Below are 18053 nucleotides of genomic sequence, written 5' to 3'. Positions count from 1 at the left end.
AAAGATTACTCTCTGATTGGCTAGAAGTAAGTAGCCAATAGAAAAGCTGCATTTCTATACATAATTTGCATAGTTCTGCCCCTGGATGACAGGTCCGCTGTCTGTCTTCCAATTAACTAAGACACTCTTTGCACCCTTCATTAGCATATAAGGCCCTATAAGTATCAGAAATCCGCTCTTTGTTCTTATTGTTTTCCCGGTGTTTTGAATCCTTAAAATGCCTGAACCAGCGAAGTCTGCTCCAGCTCCTAAAAAGGGGTCCAAGAAGGCGGTGACCAAGGCGCAGAAGAAGGATGGCAAGAAGCGCAAGCGCAGCCGCAAAGAAAGCTACTCCGTCTACGTGTACAAGGTGCTGAAGCAGGTCCACCCGGACACCGGCATTTCGTCCAAAGCCATGGGTATCATGAATTCGTTCGTCAACGACATCTTCGAGCGCATCGCCGGCGAGGCGTCTCGCCTGGCGCATTACAACAAGCGCTCTACCATCACGTCCAGGGAGATCCAGACGGCCGTGCGCCTACTGCTGCCCGGGGAGCTGGCCAAGCACGCTGTGTCCGAGGGCACCAAGGCTGTCACCAAGTACACCAGCTCCAAGTAAACCTGTCAAGTAAGCATCGTTACAGCTAACCACAAAGGCTCTTTTAAGAGCCACCCGTTTATCCACAAAGGGAGCTGTAATCAGGTTTATTTGTTTATTTTTTTAAAACGGTTTTGTTTTGGCGAGAGGTATTGCGCTCTGTTAATAGAAAATGTAAAGTGCAGGTATTCGTGGCCTTCCCACTTAATGGGAGTAAGGTAGTACGGAACTAGAATTCATGTACCAGTGTTTACAGTTTTGATGTCCCATGTACTTTATTTTGACGTTTGGGGCGGTTAAGCTTTTTTGTGTGCTGGGCTGTAGTTTTTGTGATTGTCAAAAATGTTAGTAACTAAGACTACTCTTTTTCAGTTAGGGGTCATTTACTGAAGATTCAAACTCAGACTGAATCTGCACTCAACCGCTGCAACATTTTAGCCTCTACTTTTCAGAGTTGTTCGGTTATGCTTAATTTGCATAGTACTCAACTTTAGTTGTACAGTGCGTCACTTAGGAGGTTTATAAACAAAATTAAGATTCCTGGTTCAATCCTCACTGCTTGACGTAATTGATCGGGTGTAGCCTGAGCATCGGAATGGTTTTTCATATGCAGGTGCTAGGGCAAGCTGACAAGCCTCCGTAGGCTGAATTGAAAGTAAATACTAGGCAGGGGTTGGGGAGGAGCAAGAAGCCAACAAACTTAGCAAAATCAAAGGTGCTCACTGGAGAAAAATTTCCAGACAACTGCAGCCTGGCTTGTGGTCTAGGAAATTTCTACTTTCCATTGAATACTTTTTCTGATGATCTTTGCTGCAGACAGACGTTTTCAGATGAAAGAGTGGAAGCACTTCTCCTGTCTGAGATTTTATCCAAGGCTAAAACACATTTTTGGCGCCTAGGAGTGAAGTTTGTTTTCTAGTAAAAACATTGGAAAATACAGGAAATAAAATTTATATTGAACAGAAAAAGATTACCAGGGCTTTGAACCAGTTCCTTTTAGTTCAACGCCCTGCTGAGAATTTTCATTTCCATCCCTAGGTATACTGAATCAGAATCCTGGTGATTCTTATGTACATATCTGCATTTTTACAAGATCCCCAGGTATGTGCATACAGTAAGATTCCCAGGTGTGTACATAAGAATCACCCAAGGAGCTTGTTAAAATGTAGATTCTGATTCAGTGTATCTGGGGTGGGAATGCAAATTCTCCGTAGGAGTTCGAACCAGAACAAACCAGTTCAAAGCTCAGATTTTTACCAGTTAAAACACCATGTGATTTAGATTATGAAATTACTTAATATGAAGACCACATGATCTTAAAACTGCAGTTCTCTTTGACACCTAAGAAACATATCTTATATAAAAAGGCCTGTCACTGGTGCCAGACAGGCCACTGTTTAAATAGCTCTGCCACCCCTGGCTGTCTACCTGGACAAGTTACCTGAGAAATTCTGATGAGAAACAGTGCAGCTTTGGCCTAATAAGGTGGAGGTGCTGATGGTGTAAGCTTGTCAGGCATGTTTCTCAGCCGGACTCTAAGATTTCCCAAAGTCCTTCAACACCTCAGATTGCTTTTTCTATGCTTCCAGTCCACCAGGTGCTCCTTGGAAACTCTTCAGGGGCAGTTCTACTCCGTCCTGTAGGGTCGCCAAGAGTCGGAATCGACTCCATGGCAACTGTTTTTTTTTTCAGTCAGGCCTTAAGGACTGATGGTCCTATCTAGACTAACCTGTCTCCTAACTGCCGACTAATCAGTTTACCCAAAAAATGTGCAAAGAAGATTCATTGTTCTCAGGCTGGTTGCAGATTTCTTTTCCTCCCTCTTCCCTCTTTTCTCTTATATAAATTCTGCTTTTGCCTTTGTGAGATGAAACAATTCTATTGCTTATTCTCACTTTGATACGCGTAAACAGCAAGCTAATTATTAACTTCTTAACCATTTATTTCTGGAGGTTCCACCAAGACATTGTCTACCATAGAAACCAATATGAAGGTCCCCTTGAGTTTTTTGCTCTCCCCTTAGGCTCCTTTGTTGTAGTGATTATAAACTTTGGTTCTTGCATGTGAAATTTTATTCTTGCCCAAGTTTGTTTCTCGTTCTGGTTCTGCTTTTGATTGTGTTTGGCTGATTGGCACACTGGTAGCAGTGATAGTGGAATTTGAGTTATGGCTTTTTTGTCAAATTATTAAGTAATTAATTTGGAATCTGATTCATTCATTATTTATTTATTTTGGCTGTTTGCATTTGAAGATTCTGATTTTCTCTGGCATTTGAGAACACAGAGTCAGGAAGTCGCTGTGTTTTTTCTTTTTTGACTTTGATGGTATCCACTGTGTTTGGTGTTATATGTTTACATATTGTGAGTTCCTGTAATTGTAAAGATGAGAGCCTCTTTCCTCCTCCCAAAACTTTTTTTTTTTTTCTTGTTTACTCATTATGGGTCCAAATACTTATCAATATTTGGCAAAATGGCATTCCTGTATCAAAGATGACATGAACATAAAATGGCCTCCTGTAGTAACTTTTGACTTTAATAAAGCATTAGGCCTAACAAGAGGCCCAGGAAAAGAAGGAAACCAAGAAAATCGAATCCCCAGCATGCAAAGGCCTGTCTCTTTACTTGCTATCTGGAAGCTTGTAAAGTTTATGATTCAGTCTTTCCAAATTAATGTCCCTTCAGGCTCTTTAGATAAGGTTAGAGAGGAGAGAGAAATTTATATCACTATATAGCTTACTTTTGAGTCAGAAAAAAAAAGGGCTCCCAATACCCATATAAAACAAAGATTTAATATTTTCATCTAAATATGTTTATTATAAAGAACTGAAAACAAAGCAAACCCATTGCCATTAAGTCTATTTCGACTCATGGCAACCCCATGTATTAACAGAGTAGAACTGCTCAATAGGATTTTCTTGCTTGTAATTTTTACTGAATCAGATTGCCAGGCCTTTCTTTCACTGCACCTGGGTAAATTTAAACCTCCAACCTTTCAGTGAGTAGTTGAATGCAAACCTTTCATGCCACTCAGTGACCTCCACTGTAAGGGATATGGCAATGGAAAAGAGAATTTCCTACCAAACTTAGAAAAGGGTCACGGAATTTACTCAGATTCTCACTAGTGGTGCTTCCTGAAGGATCTCTGATCCTAATTACATGCCTTTGTTTCTTTAACTGATCAGCATACTTAATAGATACCTGTGGCTCTGTTTCTCCCTACCTTAAATTCTGTTCATTATCACGATTAGCTCCTCTAAATTTGCACAAGACTTGAGAACATTTTCTGTTTTACAAGTATAAAATACATTTGAGCAAATTGTCTGCCTCTGGAGGAAATTAGTAAATTAAATTACATAAAGGTTAATAAACACATCAATTTAAAATAATAATAACCCAAATATTTCTAAAAAAATCAAAATTCTCCTTTTGCTTTAAGTGGGCTGCCTTTTTAAACTAACTCAGATTAAAAAAAAGTTTAACAGTGAGTTTATTTAAATGGCCTTAGTTATCAGGTTACAAGGTAATAAACAAAATAGAACTCTAAGTAACTTAAAAATTTTAATACCTACTGTGTAATTTTATAGGGAAAAGAACTACATAATGTTTCTAGTCAAGATAACTTTTTGGACAAATTAGCTGGCTTAATAAGTTTGCTTTTAAAATAATTCAATATCTTTTTCTTTATTATTATCATAATGTAAAAGTAATGTTAGCCCAATATTCTAGTATACACAAGTCTAGGATTTATTTTCTTTAAAAAAAAGTTTAATTAATTTGAATTTACTAAATTTCTTCCATTATGTTTACTGGCTGGGTGAGCTAACAATCACTTTATTTGTAATTATAACATTGTGAATTATGCATTCAACTAAATTAAATCATAATAGGTAATACTATTTTAAAACTAGAATTAATTTTTATAATGCTACAGATCATAAGGATTCAATGTGCAGCTAAATATTAAATTCAGAATCCATCAATAACTTTAATAACTTGCATGAATATAAATTAGTGATGCCCAATCTTTGGATACCTAGACAATTTCTAAATTGAAGGATACAAAATACACTTCACTAAAAACAAATTTAATCTATGCAAGTCTTATTTTTGTTGTTGTTGTTAGCTGCCGTTGAGGTGACTCTGACTCATGGTGACCTTATGTACAACAGAATGAAACTTTGACCGGTCCTGCATCATCCGCCTGACTGCCAGCATGTTCGAGTTCATGATTGCATCTATTGTGCCAGTCTGTCTCACTGAGGGGCTTATCCATGCCCTCGCTGGCCCTCTACTTCACCAGACATAGTATCTTTCTCTAGTAATTGATTCCTCCTGATGACATGTCCAAAACAAGTGAGTCAGACAATGTTCTGTTGTGATTCAGAAGGTTTTCATTGGCTAATTTTCAGAAGTAGATTGCTTGGCCTTTCTTCTTAGTCCATCTTCACCTGGAAGCGCCGCTGAAACCTGTCTACCATAGGTGACCCTGCTGGTATTTGATGTACCGGTGTCATAGCTTCCAGCATCACAGCAACATGCAAGCCACCACAGTACAACAAACTGAGAGATGAGTGGTGGCTAATATTTTTAAACGGTATAAAATATAGAATGACCATCAGTTATAGAATGACCATCAGTTAACAGGTTAGAGAATGTACAGATGCCTTTGGAGAATGGTAATAGACATGCATGTTTTTGTCACTTTAAATTTGTAAAAGGGATATGTACTGTGTACTAGTAGGCCAAGAGGGCCAGGAGGGTTTTGGATGACTGCCTCCTCCTTTCTTTGTGCCTGTGAGGGAACACAATTGCCTGCTCTGGTTAAAAAAATGAAAAAAAAGGAAAAAAAAAAAAAAAAAACAATAAAACCAAACCCGTTGCTATAGCATCAATTCTGACTCACAGACCTGGTGGCAAAGTGGTTAAACGTTCGGCTGCTAACCAAAAGGTCAGCAGTTTGAACCCACCAGCCACTCTCTTGGAAACCCTATGGGACAGTTCTGCTCTGTCCTATAGGGTCTCTATGAACTTTGGTTACGGGCTGTCATTAATACAAACAGCTCTACCAGGTACTATATCTACAGAGAAACACAAACATGCATACAAGATAATGGCCATGTTTATTATGTTTATTTATTAAGGAAGTTGTTGTGGTTCACTAATATAGTACATTCAGTTTAACATGCACTGTCTTATGCTGATAAGGTAAATATACTTTAGAGTCAAAGTTAAAGGCTTTTAATTTGCCAGTCTATAATGAATGACACATTGCATTGGGCAAATCTGCTGCAAAAGATCTCTTTAAAGTGTTGAAAAGCAAAGATGTCACCTTGAAGACTAAGGTGCACCTGACCCAAGCCAGGTATTTTCAGTCACATCATATGCATGTGAAAGCTGGACAATGAATAAGGAAGACCGAAGAATTGACGCCTTTGAACTGTGGTGTTGGCGAAGAATATTGGATATACCATGGACTGCCAAAGGAACGAACAAATCTGTCTTGGAAGAAGTACAACAGAATGCTCTTTAGAAGGAAGGATGGTGAGATTACATCTTACATACTTCAGACATGTTGTCAGGAGGGATCAGTCCCTGGAGAAGGACATCGTGCTTGTTAAAGTACAGAGTAAGTGAAAAAGAGGAAGACCCTCAATGAAATGGATTGACACAGTGGCTGCAACAATGGGCTCAAGCATAACAACAATTGTGAGCATGGCGCAGGACCGGGCAGTGTTTTGTTCTGTGGTGCATAGGGTCGCTATGAGTCGGAACCGACTTGACAGCACCTAAAAACAACAACATAATGATTATTTGTGTATATGCAAATAAATACACATAAACGTTTATTAGGATTTGTTAAGAGGCAAAACAATGCAATGAAGAGAAAAATCCAGTGTTCAAAAATAGAACTTTCCATGTATCATTGTGCTTTTGCCAGGCTTTAAATCATTTTTAACAAAAGTACTTCACCTTAGAAAGAGCACGCTACCATCACTTTATGCTGTGTTTTAAATATCATCACTCCAGAATAAGACGGCAGCCATTTTGTTTTTATATACCCATGATTTATGTTCATATAAATAATAACTAGTTTTCTTTGACAACTTTATTTTTTACTTATCCTAAATTCAAGCTCTAAATTTAAAATAATGTATCTGTTAAGATGTTCTTACACCAAAAACCACCTTTGGGATTTCCTAGGTAGCGATTGTGTAGCCAAATATTTATTCCCACACCTTAAAGAAAGGTGGAATGCTAAAATAATTAGGTATTTTTCACATAGCACCTATAAAATCTTTGTTCAATCTGCTTGTTATATTATTAAAAGTTATTTCAATCTAAATCCAGCTTCCCAATCTCCTTCTCCCAATAAACGTAAATCCCATGACTTTCTAACAGCTGTTCTCATGTTAAACTTGTCTCATTGAGGTTTGTCTGATGTTTGGCCCTAATTACAATCTTGACGTAATATTATTTGGAAAGGGATCATATCGGAAGAATAATCAAAGTATGTTTTTTTCTGTTATATTCTAACTTTTAAATATTCCATAAGCAATAATTCAGTCTACTTAATAGCTAGATATGAGAATATCATTTTGCTAGAGGCTTAAGAGTTGACATGTATACTCATAGTCAATATTCTTGAGGGTCGTTTATCATTTTAACTTATATGAAAACAAAGATGTTTTCTAACTTATCCAGACAACTCAATCAATATTGGGAGAGAAAACGATAATTACTCATGGATGACAAAGAATAACTAAAAATCTCAGTTGTTAATATTAAAGCCTATACTAAAGAAAATGCTCTGATTGCTGTGCAAACAAATAGCCCTTAATGGTTTCATCACCCTTAGTAGATTATAATGATAATTGCCTACTGATTTCTAGATGTGAAAAAATAAAATCACATACAACCACTCCCTCATCAAAAAGTCATTGACTATATTGAATTTCTCATGCTGCTAGGTATCCCCCAACCATCTCCAGACTTTATAATCATGTAAGAAAATAATCCCAATGAGTGACACGGACAAATAAATTCAAATTTTACAAAAATACTGGTTACTGGCAGACTTGGCAAGTGACTGAATCTTGCCTTATCTATAATTATTATAGACTGAAAAAGTGTAAAGGTAAGGCAATATTTCAAACCCTCCTCCCCCAAGGACCACAACATTAACAAAACAATTTCCTGTAATTGTTTCAAAGTATATCGATTTTGTTTTCCCGTGTGGGAATACTTACAATATTTTTAAATGATGGAAAATGAGATTATAGGTAAAAATTTTTTGTAAAAATCTATAGAAAAGTATTCTTAGTAGACAGAATCATCATTGTCCACATCATTCCCAAAATGCAGAGAAGATAAAACAAGATAATTTAAAGTAAAAATTGCCCCAAAGAAATTCATCTTCCTGTGCCGAAATTTTATCCCTAACTTGATAATAATGATAATGTGGTCTACATCTAAAAATGCTCATAAATTTTCATGACTTGAAATTGTTCTAGAAGATTCATATGACACGGGTTTTCTTCTGTTTTGACATGTTTCACCTTGGGACATTCTATATTGACAGATATTACCAGTAACTTATGTTAGCTACATTGGCAAATATCTGACAAATGCAAGCTACGTTTCCAAAAAATGATATTGTCAAACACACCTCTACATAATATACAAATAAGGACTAAATATATTAAAAGAGACTCCAACAAAAGTCAACTTTACAACTATAATGGAAAAGGCTGTTTCTAGTTTGCACTGTACTGGGCAGATCTGTTGCAAAAGACCTCTTTCAAGTGTTCAAAAGCAAAGATGTCACTTTAAGGACTAAGGTATACTTGACCCAAGCCACATATGCATGCGAAAGCTGGACAATGAATAAAAAATACAGAAGAAGAATTGATGCCTTTGAATTATGGTGTTGGCGAAGGATATTAAATATATACCATGGACTACCAGAAGAACAAACAAGTCTGTTTTGGAAGAAGTACAGCCAGAATGCTCCCTGGAAGCGAGGATGGCGAGACTTCGTCTCACATGCTGTGAACATGCTATTAGGAGGGACCAGTCTCTGGAGAAGGACATCATGCTTGGTAAGATAGAGGGTCAGCAAAAAAAAGGAAGACCCTCAATGAGATGGACTGACACAGTGGCTGCAACAATGGGCTCAAGCATAGCAAGGATTGAGAGGATGGCACAGGACCGGGAAATGTTTCATTCTGTTGATCAGAACCAACCGGCCGGCACCTAACAACAACAATACTGCTCTTAATTACAAATGTTGTTTTTAAGCTTCAGCACAGATGGTTATGTACTTCTAAATGTAAACATGCTTAGAATTCCACCACTTAATATATACTCTCATTGGAAATCCAATTCTGAGACTCGTTAAAAGACCTCCAGAATTCTGGAAGTGGGAAATTTTCTCCCTAGATTCAACAGATCAAGATGAGATCTGTTTTTTCCTCCGTCTTCTTGTTGTGGTTCTCTGTTTTGCTCTTTTCTCTATCGTCAGTCTTTCCAATGATTAAATTTTTGATCTGGCCTTTCCAGTATTGTAATTTAGGGGACACTAAATTACATTTTATTAAGAGTCTTTGCATGTTTTTAACAAGGACCTCTACCTTGACTAAAAATTCCTAAATAAGAATGTGCCCTACATAATTTATTTCTATGGCCTGAATTAGAATTGAAACAATCAATTTTTTAAAAATGACACTTGTTCAACTACAGTTGACCAAGCTAATCTTTGAGAACTATTTTGTTTTAATTAAGACAAGACAATTAAAAATTTAGAGACAATATAGATTTCAAATATTTCTTATAATAAATATTTGTGATTGCCTTTCTTATTATGTCTTCCTCCTTTGCCTAATATGTTGCTGTTGTTGTTAGTTCCGACTCATGGTGACCCCATATGTGCACAGTAGAACTGTGCTCCATAAAATTTTCAAGACTGTGACCTTTCAGAAGCAGATTGCCAGGCCTATCTTCCAAGGCATTTCTAGGTGGGTTTGAACTGCCAACCTTTCAGTTCATAGTTGAGTGCTTAAGCGTTTGCGCCACCCAGGGACTCTTAATATGCAGATGATTAAATGTTGTTACAGAGGTATTATCAAAAAGAGACTAAAGTCCACTTGATTTAATCTGCTCCTTTCTGAAAAATTTTTGGACCAAAATAGGGGTGTTGAAACTCTGATACAGGATATGGTGAAGATGTGCCCTGCCTAAGATCGATATGCTGCTGGAGCAACAGTAGAAGATGTCACGCAGAGACAGCCTGTCGTGTATGCTCCACAGTCAAGCTTAAGAGATTCTAGAGCATCACTAATGAATTTCTTTAAAGGTCCTCCTTGGCTTATCCAAGAACAGACTGTCCAGACTGAAAGCTTTGCTACTGAATGTAATGTACAACCACAGTATCCTATTCCAGCAGTCTGCAGGTTTTTTCTCCCCCATTTATACGAATCATATTTTTTGCCTTTGTTGGATGAAATCAGTCTGCTGCTTGATATAACTTGTACACAAATCAACAGTGTGCTAATAGTTAACTAAACATCTTTGACCTACTTCAACAAGCCCAATATCCTGAGCCTGTAGGGTGGTAATAATTACCTACTTATTAAGATGGGTTGATGATCAAGTGAAATTGCAAATATAAAGCACTTATCCCAGACATGGTATCATGCAAGTAAAATGGCTGCCCAGCATTGCTCCATGGTGAAAAAAGGGTAGCCTCTGGAGGCAGAATCCAGGTATGGCTTTCAGTTCACCACTTACTCACGTTGTGATTTTGAGATAAATCATTTAATCCTTTTGTACCTCAATGTCCTCATCTTCACCTTGAGGATGATGGTAATAACACCACTTTCTAGGGCGTTTGTGAAGATTAAAGTTCTTTAATGCATATTAAGTCTTTAGAAGAATGCCTGGCATGTAATAAGTGCTCAGTGTCTGCTGCTGTTTGACACATTTTCTCTATAACAATCTTAGGCCTCTAAAAGGAGTTGAGGCAGCTTAATGAAAAACTAAAGACCTCGGTAGAAGCTGGCCTCTCATAAATGATGGGGATTTCACAAATGATTTGATATAAAATGAATGACAGCTGATTCCATTGTGTTTACCTTTGTCCAACAGGTTGACAGAAAATGACTTTTTTTTTCCCCCACACACACTTAATTAGCTCTGTAAGCATATTCCTGTGGCCATAAAGGATGACACATATCATTTATCTTGAATCTTCCAGATTTGGAAGAGTGTATAGTTTCAATATTTTGCCAGATAGTCCCAGCAGTCCTAAATTAAATGCCTTCAAGATTAGTTAGTGTTTCCAAACCTTCACCTTGCACAATCCTGGATGAATAAGCAGAAAAATAAACTGGGCATAGAGCACAACTGCCCGTGACCTTCGTGCAAGACATTCTTGGCTCTGACTAAATTCTTTAGACTCTGAAAATCAGCTGATCATAACCTCAGGTAATATACGTTCATTATAAATTAGGAAAAACAAAGTAAATCTGGAGAATGAGCTACTACCTTACTCCTCCATCTCCATTCTGAGGGGAAAAAAGTGAGACTTGCCAATCATCCAGTATGCAATTTGTAAAATAATTAATAAAAGGAGCTGACTTCATCTTTCTATGGATGTTCACGTCTTGCTTTAGGTCTCCCTGCTGCAGACTCAGAGGGGATATAAAAGTAGGAATGATATTGATAGGTGGCATGATAAAATTGTTGTTGTTGTATTAGGTACCATCGAGTAGGTTCTGACTTATAGTGACCCTATGTACGACAGTCCCTGTGCCATCCTCACAATCATCGCTATGTTTGAGCCCATTGTCAATCCATCTCATTGAGGGTCTTCCTCTTTTTCACTGACCCTCTACTTTACCAAGCATGATGTCCTTCTCCAGGGACTGGTCCCTCCTAATAACATGTCCAAAGTATAGAAGTCTCACCATCCTCACTTCTAAGGAGCATTCTGGCCGTACTTCTTCGAACACAGATTTGTTCATTCTTTTGACAGTCCATGGTATATTCAATATTCTTCACCAACACCATAATTCAAAGGCATCAGTTCTTCTTCATGCTTCCTTATTCATTGTCCAGCTTTCATATGCATATGAGGCAACTGGAAATACGATGGCTTGGGTCAGGTGCACCTTAGTCCTAAAAGTGATATCTTTGCTTTTTAACACTTGAAAGAGGTCTTTTGCAGCAGATTTGTCCAATGTAATACATCGTTTGATTTCTTGACTGCTGTTTCCATAGGTGTTGACTGTGGATCCAAATAAAATTAAATCTTTGACAACTTTAATATTTTCTCCATTTATCATGATGTTGCTTATTGGTCCATTTGTGAGAATTTTTGTTTTCTTTATGTTGAGGTGTAATCCATACTGAAGGCTGTAGTCTTTGATCTTCATCAGTATGTGCTTCAAGTCCTCTTCACTTTCAGCAAGCAAGGTTGTGTCATCTGCATATTGCAGGTTGTTAATGATCTTCCTGCAATACTGATGCCCCCTTCTTCTTCATATAGTCCAGCTTCTTGGATTATTTGCTCAGGATACAGATTGCATAAGTATGGTGAAAGGATACAACCTTGATGCACACCTTTTCTGACTTTAAACCACTCCATAGCCTCTTGTTCTGTTTGAATGACTGCCTCTTGGCCTATGTACAGGTTCTGCATGAGCACAATTAAGTGTTCTGGAGTTCCCATTCTTCACAATGTTACCATAACTTCTTATGATCCACACAGTTGAATGCCTTTGCATAGTCAATAAAACACAGCTAAACGTGTTTCTGGTATTCTCTGCTTTCACCCAAGATCCATCTGACATCAGCAAAGATATCCCTTGTTCCACATCCTCTTCTGAACCCAGCTTGAATTTCTGGCAGTTCCCTGTCGATGTACTGCTGCAACTGTTTTTGACTTATCTTCAGCAAAATTTTACTCATGTGTGATATTGTTTAATAATTTCCTCATTCTGTTGGATCACCTTTCTTTGGAATGGGCACAAATATGGATCTCTTCTAGTTGGTTGGCTCAGTAGCTGTCTTCCAAATTTCTTGGCATAGACACATGAGTACTTACAGCACTGCATCCCTTTGTTGAAATATCTCAACTGATATTCTGTCAATTCCTGAAGCCTTTTTTTTCACCAATGCCTTCAGTACAGGTTGGACTTCTTCCTTCAATACTGTCGATTCTTGATCATTAATTTTCTTATTAATTCTATGAGGAGACGGAGCTACTCTGAGGAGGTAACGTTGGGTAAAAACCTTGGCTCCATCAGTTACATTCCTGGGCATGTCCTCTGACCACATTAAGTTCTCCAACAGCAAAAAAAAAAGAAAAAAAAAAAAAAAAAAAAATGGACTCAAGAGCAGTAAGTGTAAACCTTCGTTCTTACTTTTCTTTTCTCTTTCCCTCTTCCCTTCTTTCCCTCTTTTCTTTTTTTCTTTTATTTTGGACTTGCTTAAACAATTGGGATGATAGACCTTGGGAACGAGATGTTAACACACACATACAAATTTGAGTTTTAGTGCTTTGAAATAAATATATTTTTTAAATTGGGAAGTAATTGTGTGTTTAAGAATTCCAAAGAAAAGATGTAGGTTCAGCCATCTTGAATGGAAGAAAACCTGCTAGCCTGGAGGTCAAGGATTTCGAGCAGGGTTAGGGCTTTTTGGAGGGTTTGGAGAGTGGTCAGGAGTCTTGACTATAAACATCAGACGTGAAACTTGGCCTGATCAATTCTAGACATAAATAAGACTAAATGGCTTGGGAATTTTACTCAGCCAGAAATGAGTGGAAGGAGTAGTGAGGTCTTCATCCTACTGGCTTGTGAGCTGGGGGGCGATAGGTAATCTGTAATGGGCCTGAAAGCACTTTATCTTGCTCTTAGGATAAATTATGAAGGTCCCTAGGTGGTGAAGATTACATTCAACTACTAACCTGAAGGTTGTCAATTCAAAGCCACCCAGAGGTACTGCAGAAGAAATGCCTGGCACTCTGCATCCATTAAAATTACAGCCAAGAAAACTCTATGGAGCAGTTCTACTCTGTAACACATGGGGTCACCATTAGTCAGAATTGATTGGATGACAACTAACAACAAGAACAGGAAAAACTACAAATTCCTGAAACACAGCTTCCAAGGTTCTGCGGGATGTGCCCCTACCCACTCTCTGGGGCCTCTTTTGCTCCTCTCCTCATCATGCTCTGTACTGCAGCCAGATTTGCACACACCCTGCCTTTCATGGTTTCTTGCCTTCCACATATGCTGAACCTACTGAGTATTTCCCCCTCCTTCCTGCCTGGCAAACTTCTGCTCATTCTGCAAGTGTCGGTTTGGACGTCACTTTCCTTCAAAGTTTCTCTGACCACCCCTCTTGCAACTGCATGTAATGGTCATTACTTGTCTAGTTGTCTCGCCCAATTTGTTACGAGCCCTGATTTGATCACCGCAGTATCTCCCAAGGGCTGTCACTGAGCCTGGTACACAGTAGGTGCACGAAATGATTGAATTAATCAATTCATTTGTTCGATAAAGTTTTGTTGAATGCTGTGGGATTTACAGTTAACTTTACCCAAAGAATTTGGCCTTTGTCCTTAGTTCCTGAGATAACCGCTAAAACCTTGGAATTTCCACAGTGACTGAAGTATCTTTGATGAGGCCTCTAGACTTCCAGTCCACTTTGCTTTGGACTTTCTCTCCTCCTCCTTTCCCTCTTATCCTCTGTTCCTCTCAAGGGACCCCACAATGGTGTCTTGTTGGACAGTGACACCTACCTAACAGGTTATGCTAACAAGGTGACTCTTGGGTAGGGGCTGGCCAGAAAGACCCACCACGTGATACCAACGTATCAGCCAACCTCAGGAGAAAGGGGCTGGAGGTTGAGTTCAACTATGTGGAGCAATGATTCAATCAATTATGTATATGTAATGAGACCCCCAGTTAAAGCTCTGGGTACTGAAGCTCCATAGGCTTCGTGGTTGGTGAAAGACATCAGTGCTTGGAGGGTCGCACGTCCTTTAGGACATGGAAGCTTCATGTTGGGAGTCCTCCCGGGTCTCGCCCTATGCATCGCTTTGCTCAAATCCTTTTTGCTGTGACAAAGCTGTAATCGTAAGCATAGTATTTTCCTGAGTTCTGTGAGTTGTTCTGGCAAATTATCAAACTCAAGAGAGTAGTAGGAGCCAGTAGGTGAGAAGTGAGGGGGCCTGGGGACCCTTGAGCTTACAGCTGGCATCCTGAGCGGGTAGAGGGAACCCCCAACTTTGTAGCTAGCAGGCAGAAGTAACAGTGTTATGGGGATTACCAAGCTTGCGACTGGTCTTGGGCATCTCTGGGCCTCAGAGATCTCTGCCGGAGCCTCAATATCAGGCCAGCAGATAGAGGAAGAAAGGCTTTTGTGGGGGAGATTTTTATAGGCCAGGCCTGGGAGTGGCACATATCACTTCTGCACATGTTCTTTTGGCCAGAACTCTGGTCTCAGCCCCACCTACTTGCAAAGAAGACTGAAGACTGCAGACTACCCGGCTGTATGCCCCAGCAGAAAAAAGAAAGTTTGGTGAAAGCAGAGCAAGCTGACTCTCAGTCATCGTTTGTAGTTTGCATTGGACTTTCTCACCCTCCTCCTTCCCCCTTACCCTCTGTCCCTCTCAAGGGACTCCACAATGGTTTCTTGTTGGCCATTGACAACATCTAGCACAGAGGCCGGGGAGCTGGGACAGGGTTTGGGGGTGATCTCGGGAGAGGGTTTCTTTTCCTTCTCTTCCCACTCTGAGGGACCATCCCTCTGGCTCTTGTTCCTCTGGCTGCAAAGGAGCCATCTTCAGTGACTGTCTCCTTGGAAAAGGGCAAAGTTGCTACCTTCCTGGAGCTTACATTCTAGCTGGGAAGACAGGCAACAAACAGTAGACATAATAAGTAATTATATAGAATTTGAGAGTAGGATAAATGCTATGGAAAAGGAAAAAGGTAGAGTATGGAAAGAACATCAGGAGTGGCAGTAGATATGATAATAGTTGTAGTAATGTTAATCCCAATGCTTAATAGAGTAATAGTAGCTAACGCTGGTGTAGCACTTTGTATGTGCCTGGCACTGTTCTAAGTGCTTTGCTATATTAACTCAATGAACCTCAGACAATAAAATGTTAGTTGAAAGCACATATGAAGCCCTTAGGGGCTGGATTAGTAATGAAGAAAATAGGAGAAATCGAAGCCCTACTGGTTCTACCTTTGAACTGTTCCAACAGATTACCTGTCCCTTCTTCTCTACTGCCATCATCACTGCTTTCATTCTGGGTGTGAGCCTGTAAGAGTAGGTCTGAGTGGGAGCACATGGAGGGAGAGCATAGTCTTTAAATTTGGTGCCTTTTCAACAGGGTTTAAGATAATATGTGGCGCTTAGAGTTGTTAATACTAGTACATTTGAAGCAACAGTGACTCTGTTTTGTGCACTATTGGTTGTTCAGAGGTCACCTCTTGAATCACCTGAGATTGTCAATGGTTTGTGGCCAAAGAGAGAGGACTGCCTGCCCCACAGACACCGCCCACTCCCAGCAGGCACTGCTTCAGGTGGATCTTAAAGCTTACCTAAATATGACCTTTCTTAGGACCTGACTAAAGACAACTTCTTTGTTTAAAGACTACTGTTTTTCACAAGTACATATAAAACATGTAGCAAAAGCCTCTGTCAAGTGAAGTGTGGCATGGATGTTAGATGTGTCAAGCCTGAGACACAATAATGAACCCTCGGATAAATGTGTGAACCCTCGTCACAGAAACCCATTTCTCCCTGCCAGCCTCACAAGTATTAAAGGGGATTCTCTAATAAGCAAACCCTGCATATATCTCCCTGCACTGTGTTTGGACACACTCGTGGAGAGCATGAAATAAGCTTTTCCTTTGCTTTCTTGTCGGCAAATCAAAAAAACCCAAACCCACTGTCATCGAGTAAATTCTGACTCATAGCGACCCTATAGGACAGAGTAGAACTGCCCCATAGGGTTTCCAAGAAGCAAACTTGCCACGTCTTTCTCCCGTGGAGTGGCTAGTGGGTTTGAACTGCCGACCTTTGGGTTAGCAGCTGAGTATTTAACCACTGCACCACCAGGGCTCCTTTTATTGTCAATAAGAGGAAGTAAAAGACATTTTTCCTTAAATTTTTCTCTTAAGTGTAAGGAAACATATCTAATATCTAATGGGTATGTTTCGTTAGACTTATTTAAGAGGAAATCTAGAGGGATGGGGGCTTCCTCTGCCAGTAGCTCGGATTTATGTCACCGGAGAGAGAGAAGGAGCCTTCTGGAGACTGTTACACTTGCCCGTGTGGGATAACAAGCATGAACTCTTCAACTTGTCATCATGCAAATGCCTTCCTCATCCCTCATGGGCAGCTCACCTGGCTCACGGCCAAGCCTATGCTTCCCGCTTTAGATAATCCACTCCACCTGGCCTTTGCCACTACTGTGTCTCCTGCGTGAAAAGCCCTAACTCTATTTCCTCACCTGATAAATTCCTACTCGCCCTTCAAGATGTAGCTCTAATAGAACTTCATCTGGGAGTCTGTCTCCTCCAGGACACTGAGTAGGTCATTCATCCCTTATTTAAGAGCACACCTAGGCTTAAGTGCTAGAAGGTATGGCTTTACTGCAGAGCATCACCATCCAACAGCTGTGTCACCTGGAAAATTCAACCTCTCTGTGCCTTAATTTCCTCATCTATAAAACTGGGAGAATAATGGTAGTTATATCATAAAGTTGTTGTAATGATTAAACGCATTGATATCGATAAAGTGCTTAGAACAGTGCCTAGCACGGAGCAAACACCCATTGAAGGTCAGCCATCTTCATTATCATTGTTGTTCTCAGAGTCAAGTACAATATCAGGGATCTGATGAATTATGGAAATGAATCTATCTTTCTCCCTCTCTCTTTTTACAGGAGGAGGAAACAGACTTTAGGCATCAGTTTTCCACCACAGGTCATCTCACAAATAAACCAATGAAAATGATACCAGAAGAAGATAAATGGAAGTATTTTTAATGAACAGGAAGGATTAATAAGCATCTGGCTAAAACATTTACTTATTTTTTCTGTTTTTAAAAATATTAAATGTTCACTGCAGAAATTTATGAAAAGAAAAATATATAAAGAAAATTAAAATCATTCCTAGTATCTCCTGTTCTTTTTATATATATGTGAGAGATGTATGTATATGAATATATATTACATAAATATGTTAATTCTATAGTCTATAAATAAAATATATAAATATAGAGCAAATTTAGGTGGCATGCCATATATCTGTATGTATATATATGTGTGTATGTATATATATATACATATATATACATATGATTTCCTAGGTAACTAAATATGCTTACAAACAATTTTTCATGGATGTTTGATATTTAATTTTTGGATGTATCATTACTTACGTAATTAGTCCTCTGTT

General features: G+C 39.0%; 1 protein-coding gene across 1 annotated transcript; it reads left to right on the top strand.

The window, feature by feature from the left end:
• The first annotated feature begins 169 nt into the window (after nt 1-169).
• Nucleotides 170-17764, top strand: LOC101352913 (histone H2B type 1). The gene is made up of 2 exons (XM_004384020.3): nt 170-607; nt 17540-17764. The coding sequence occupies exon 1, from the start codon at nt 218-220 to the stop codon at nt 596-598; it is 381 nt and encodes a 126-aa protein (XP_004384077.1). The 5' UTR covers nt 170-217; the 3' UTR covers nt 599-607; nt 17540-17764.
• Nucleotides 17765-18053: the final 289 nt, after the last annotated feature.

This window comes from Trichechus manatus, unplaced genomic scaffold, assembly GCF_000243295.1.
Source record: "Trichechus manatus latirostris isolate Lorelei unplaced genomic scaffold, TriManLat1.0 scaffold00115, whole genome shotgun sequence".
NCBI lineage: Eukaryota > Metazoa > Chordata > Mammalia > Sirenia > Trichechidae > Trichechus > Trichechus manatus.
Note: the sequence above shows the minus strand (reverse complement) of the source record. Positions and strands in the feature narration are given on the sequence as shown.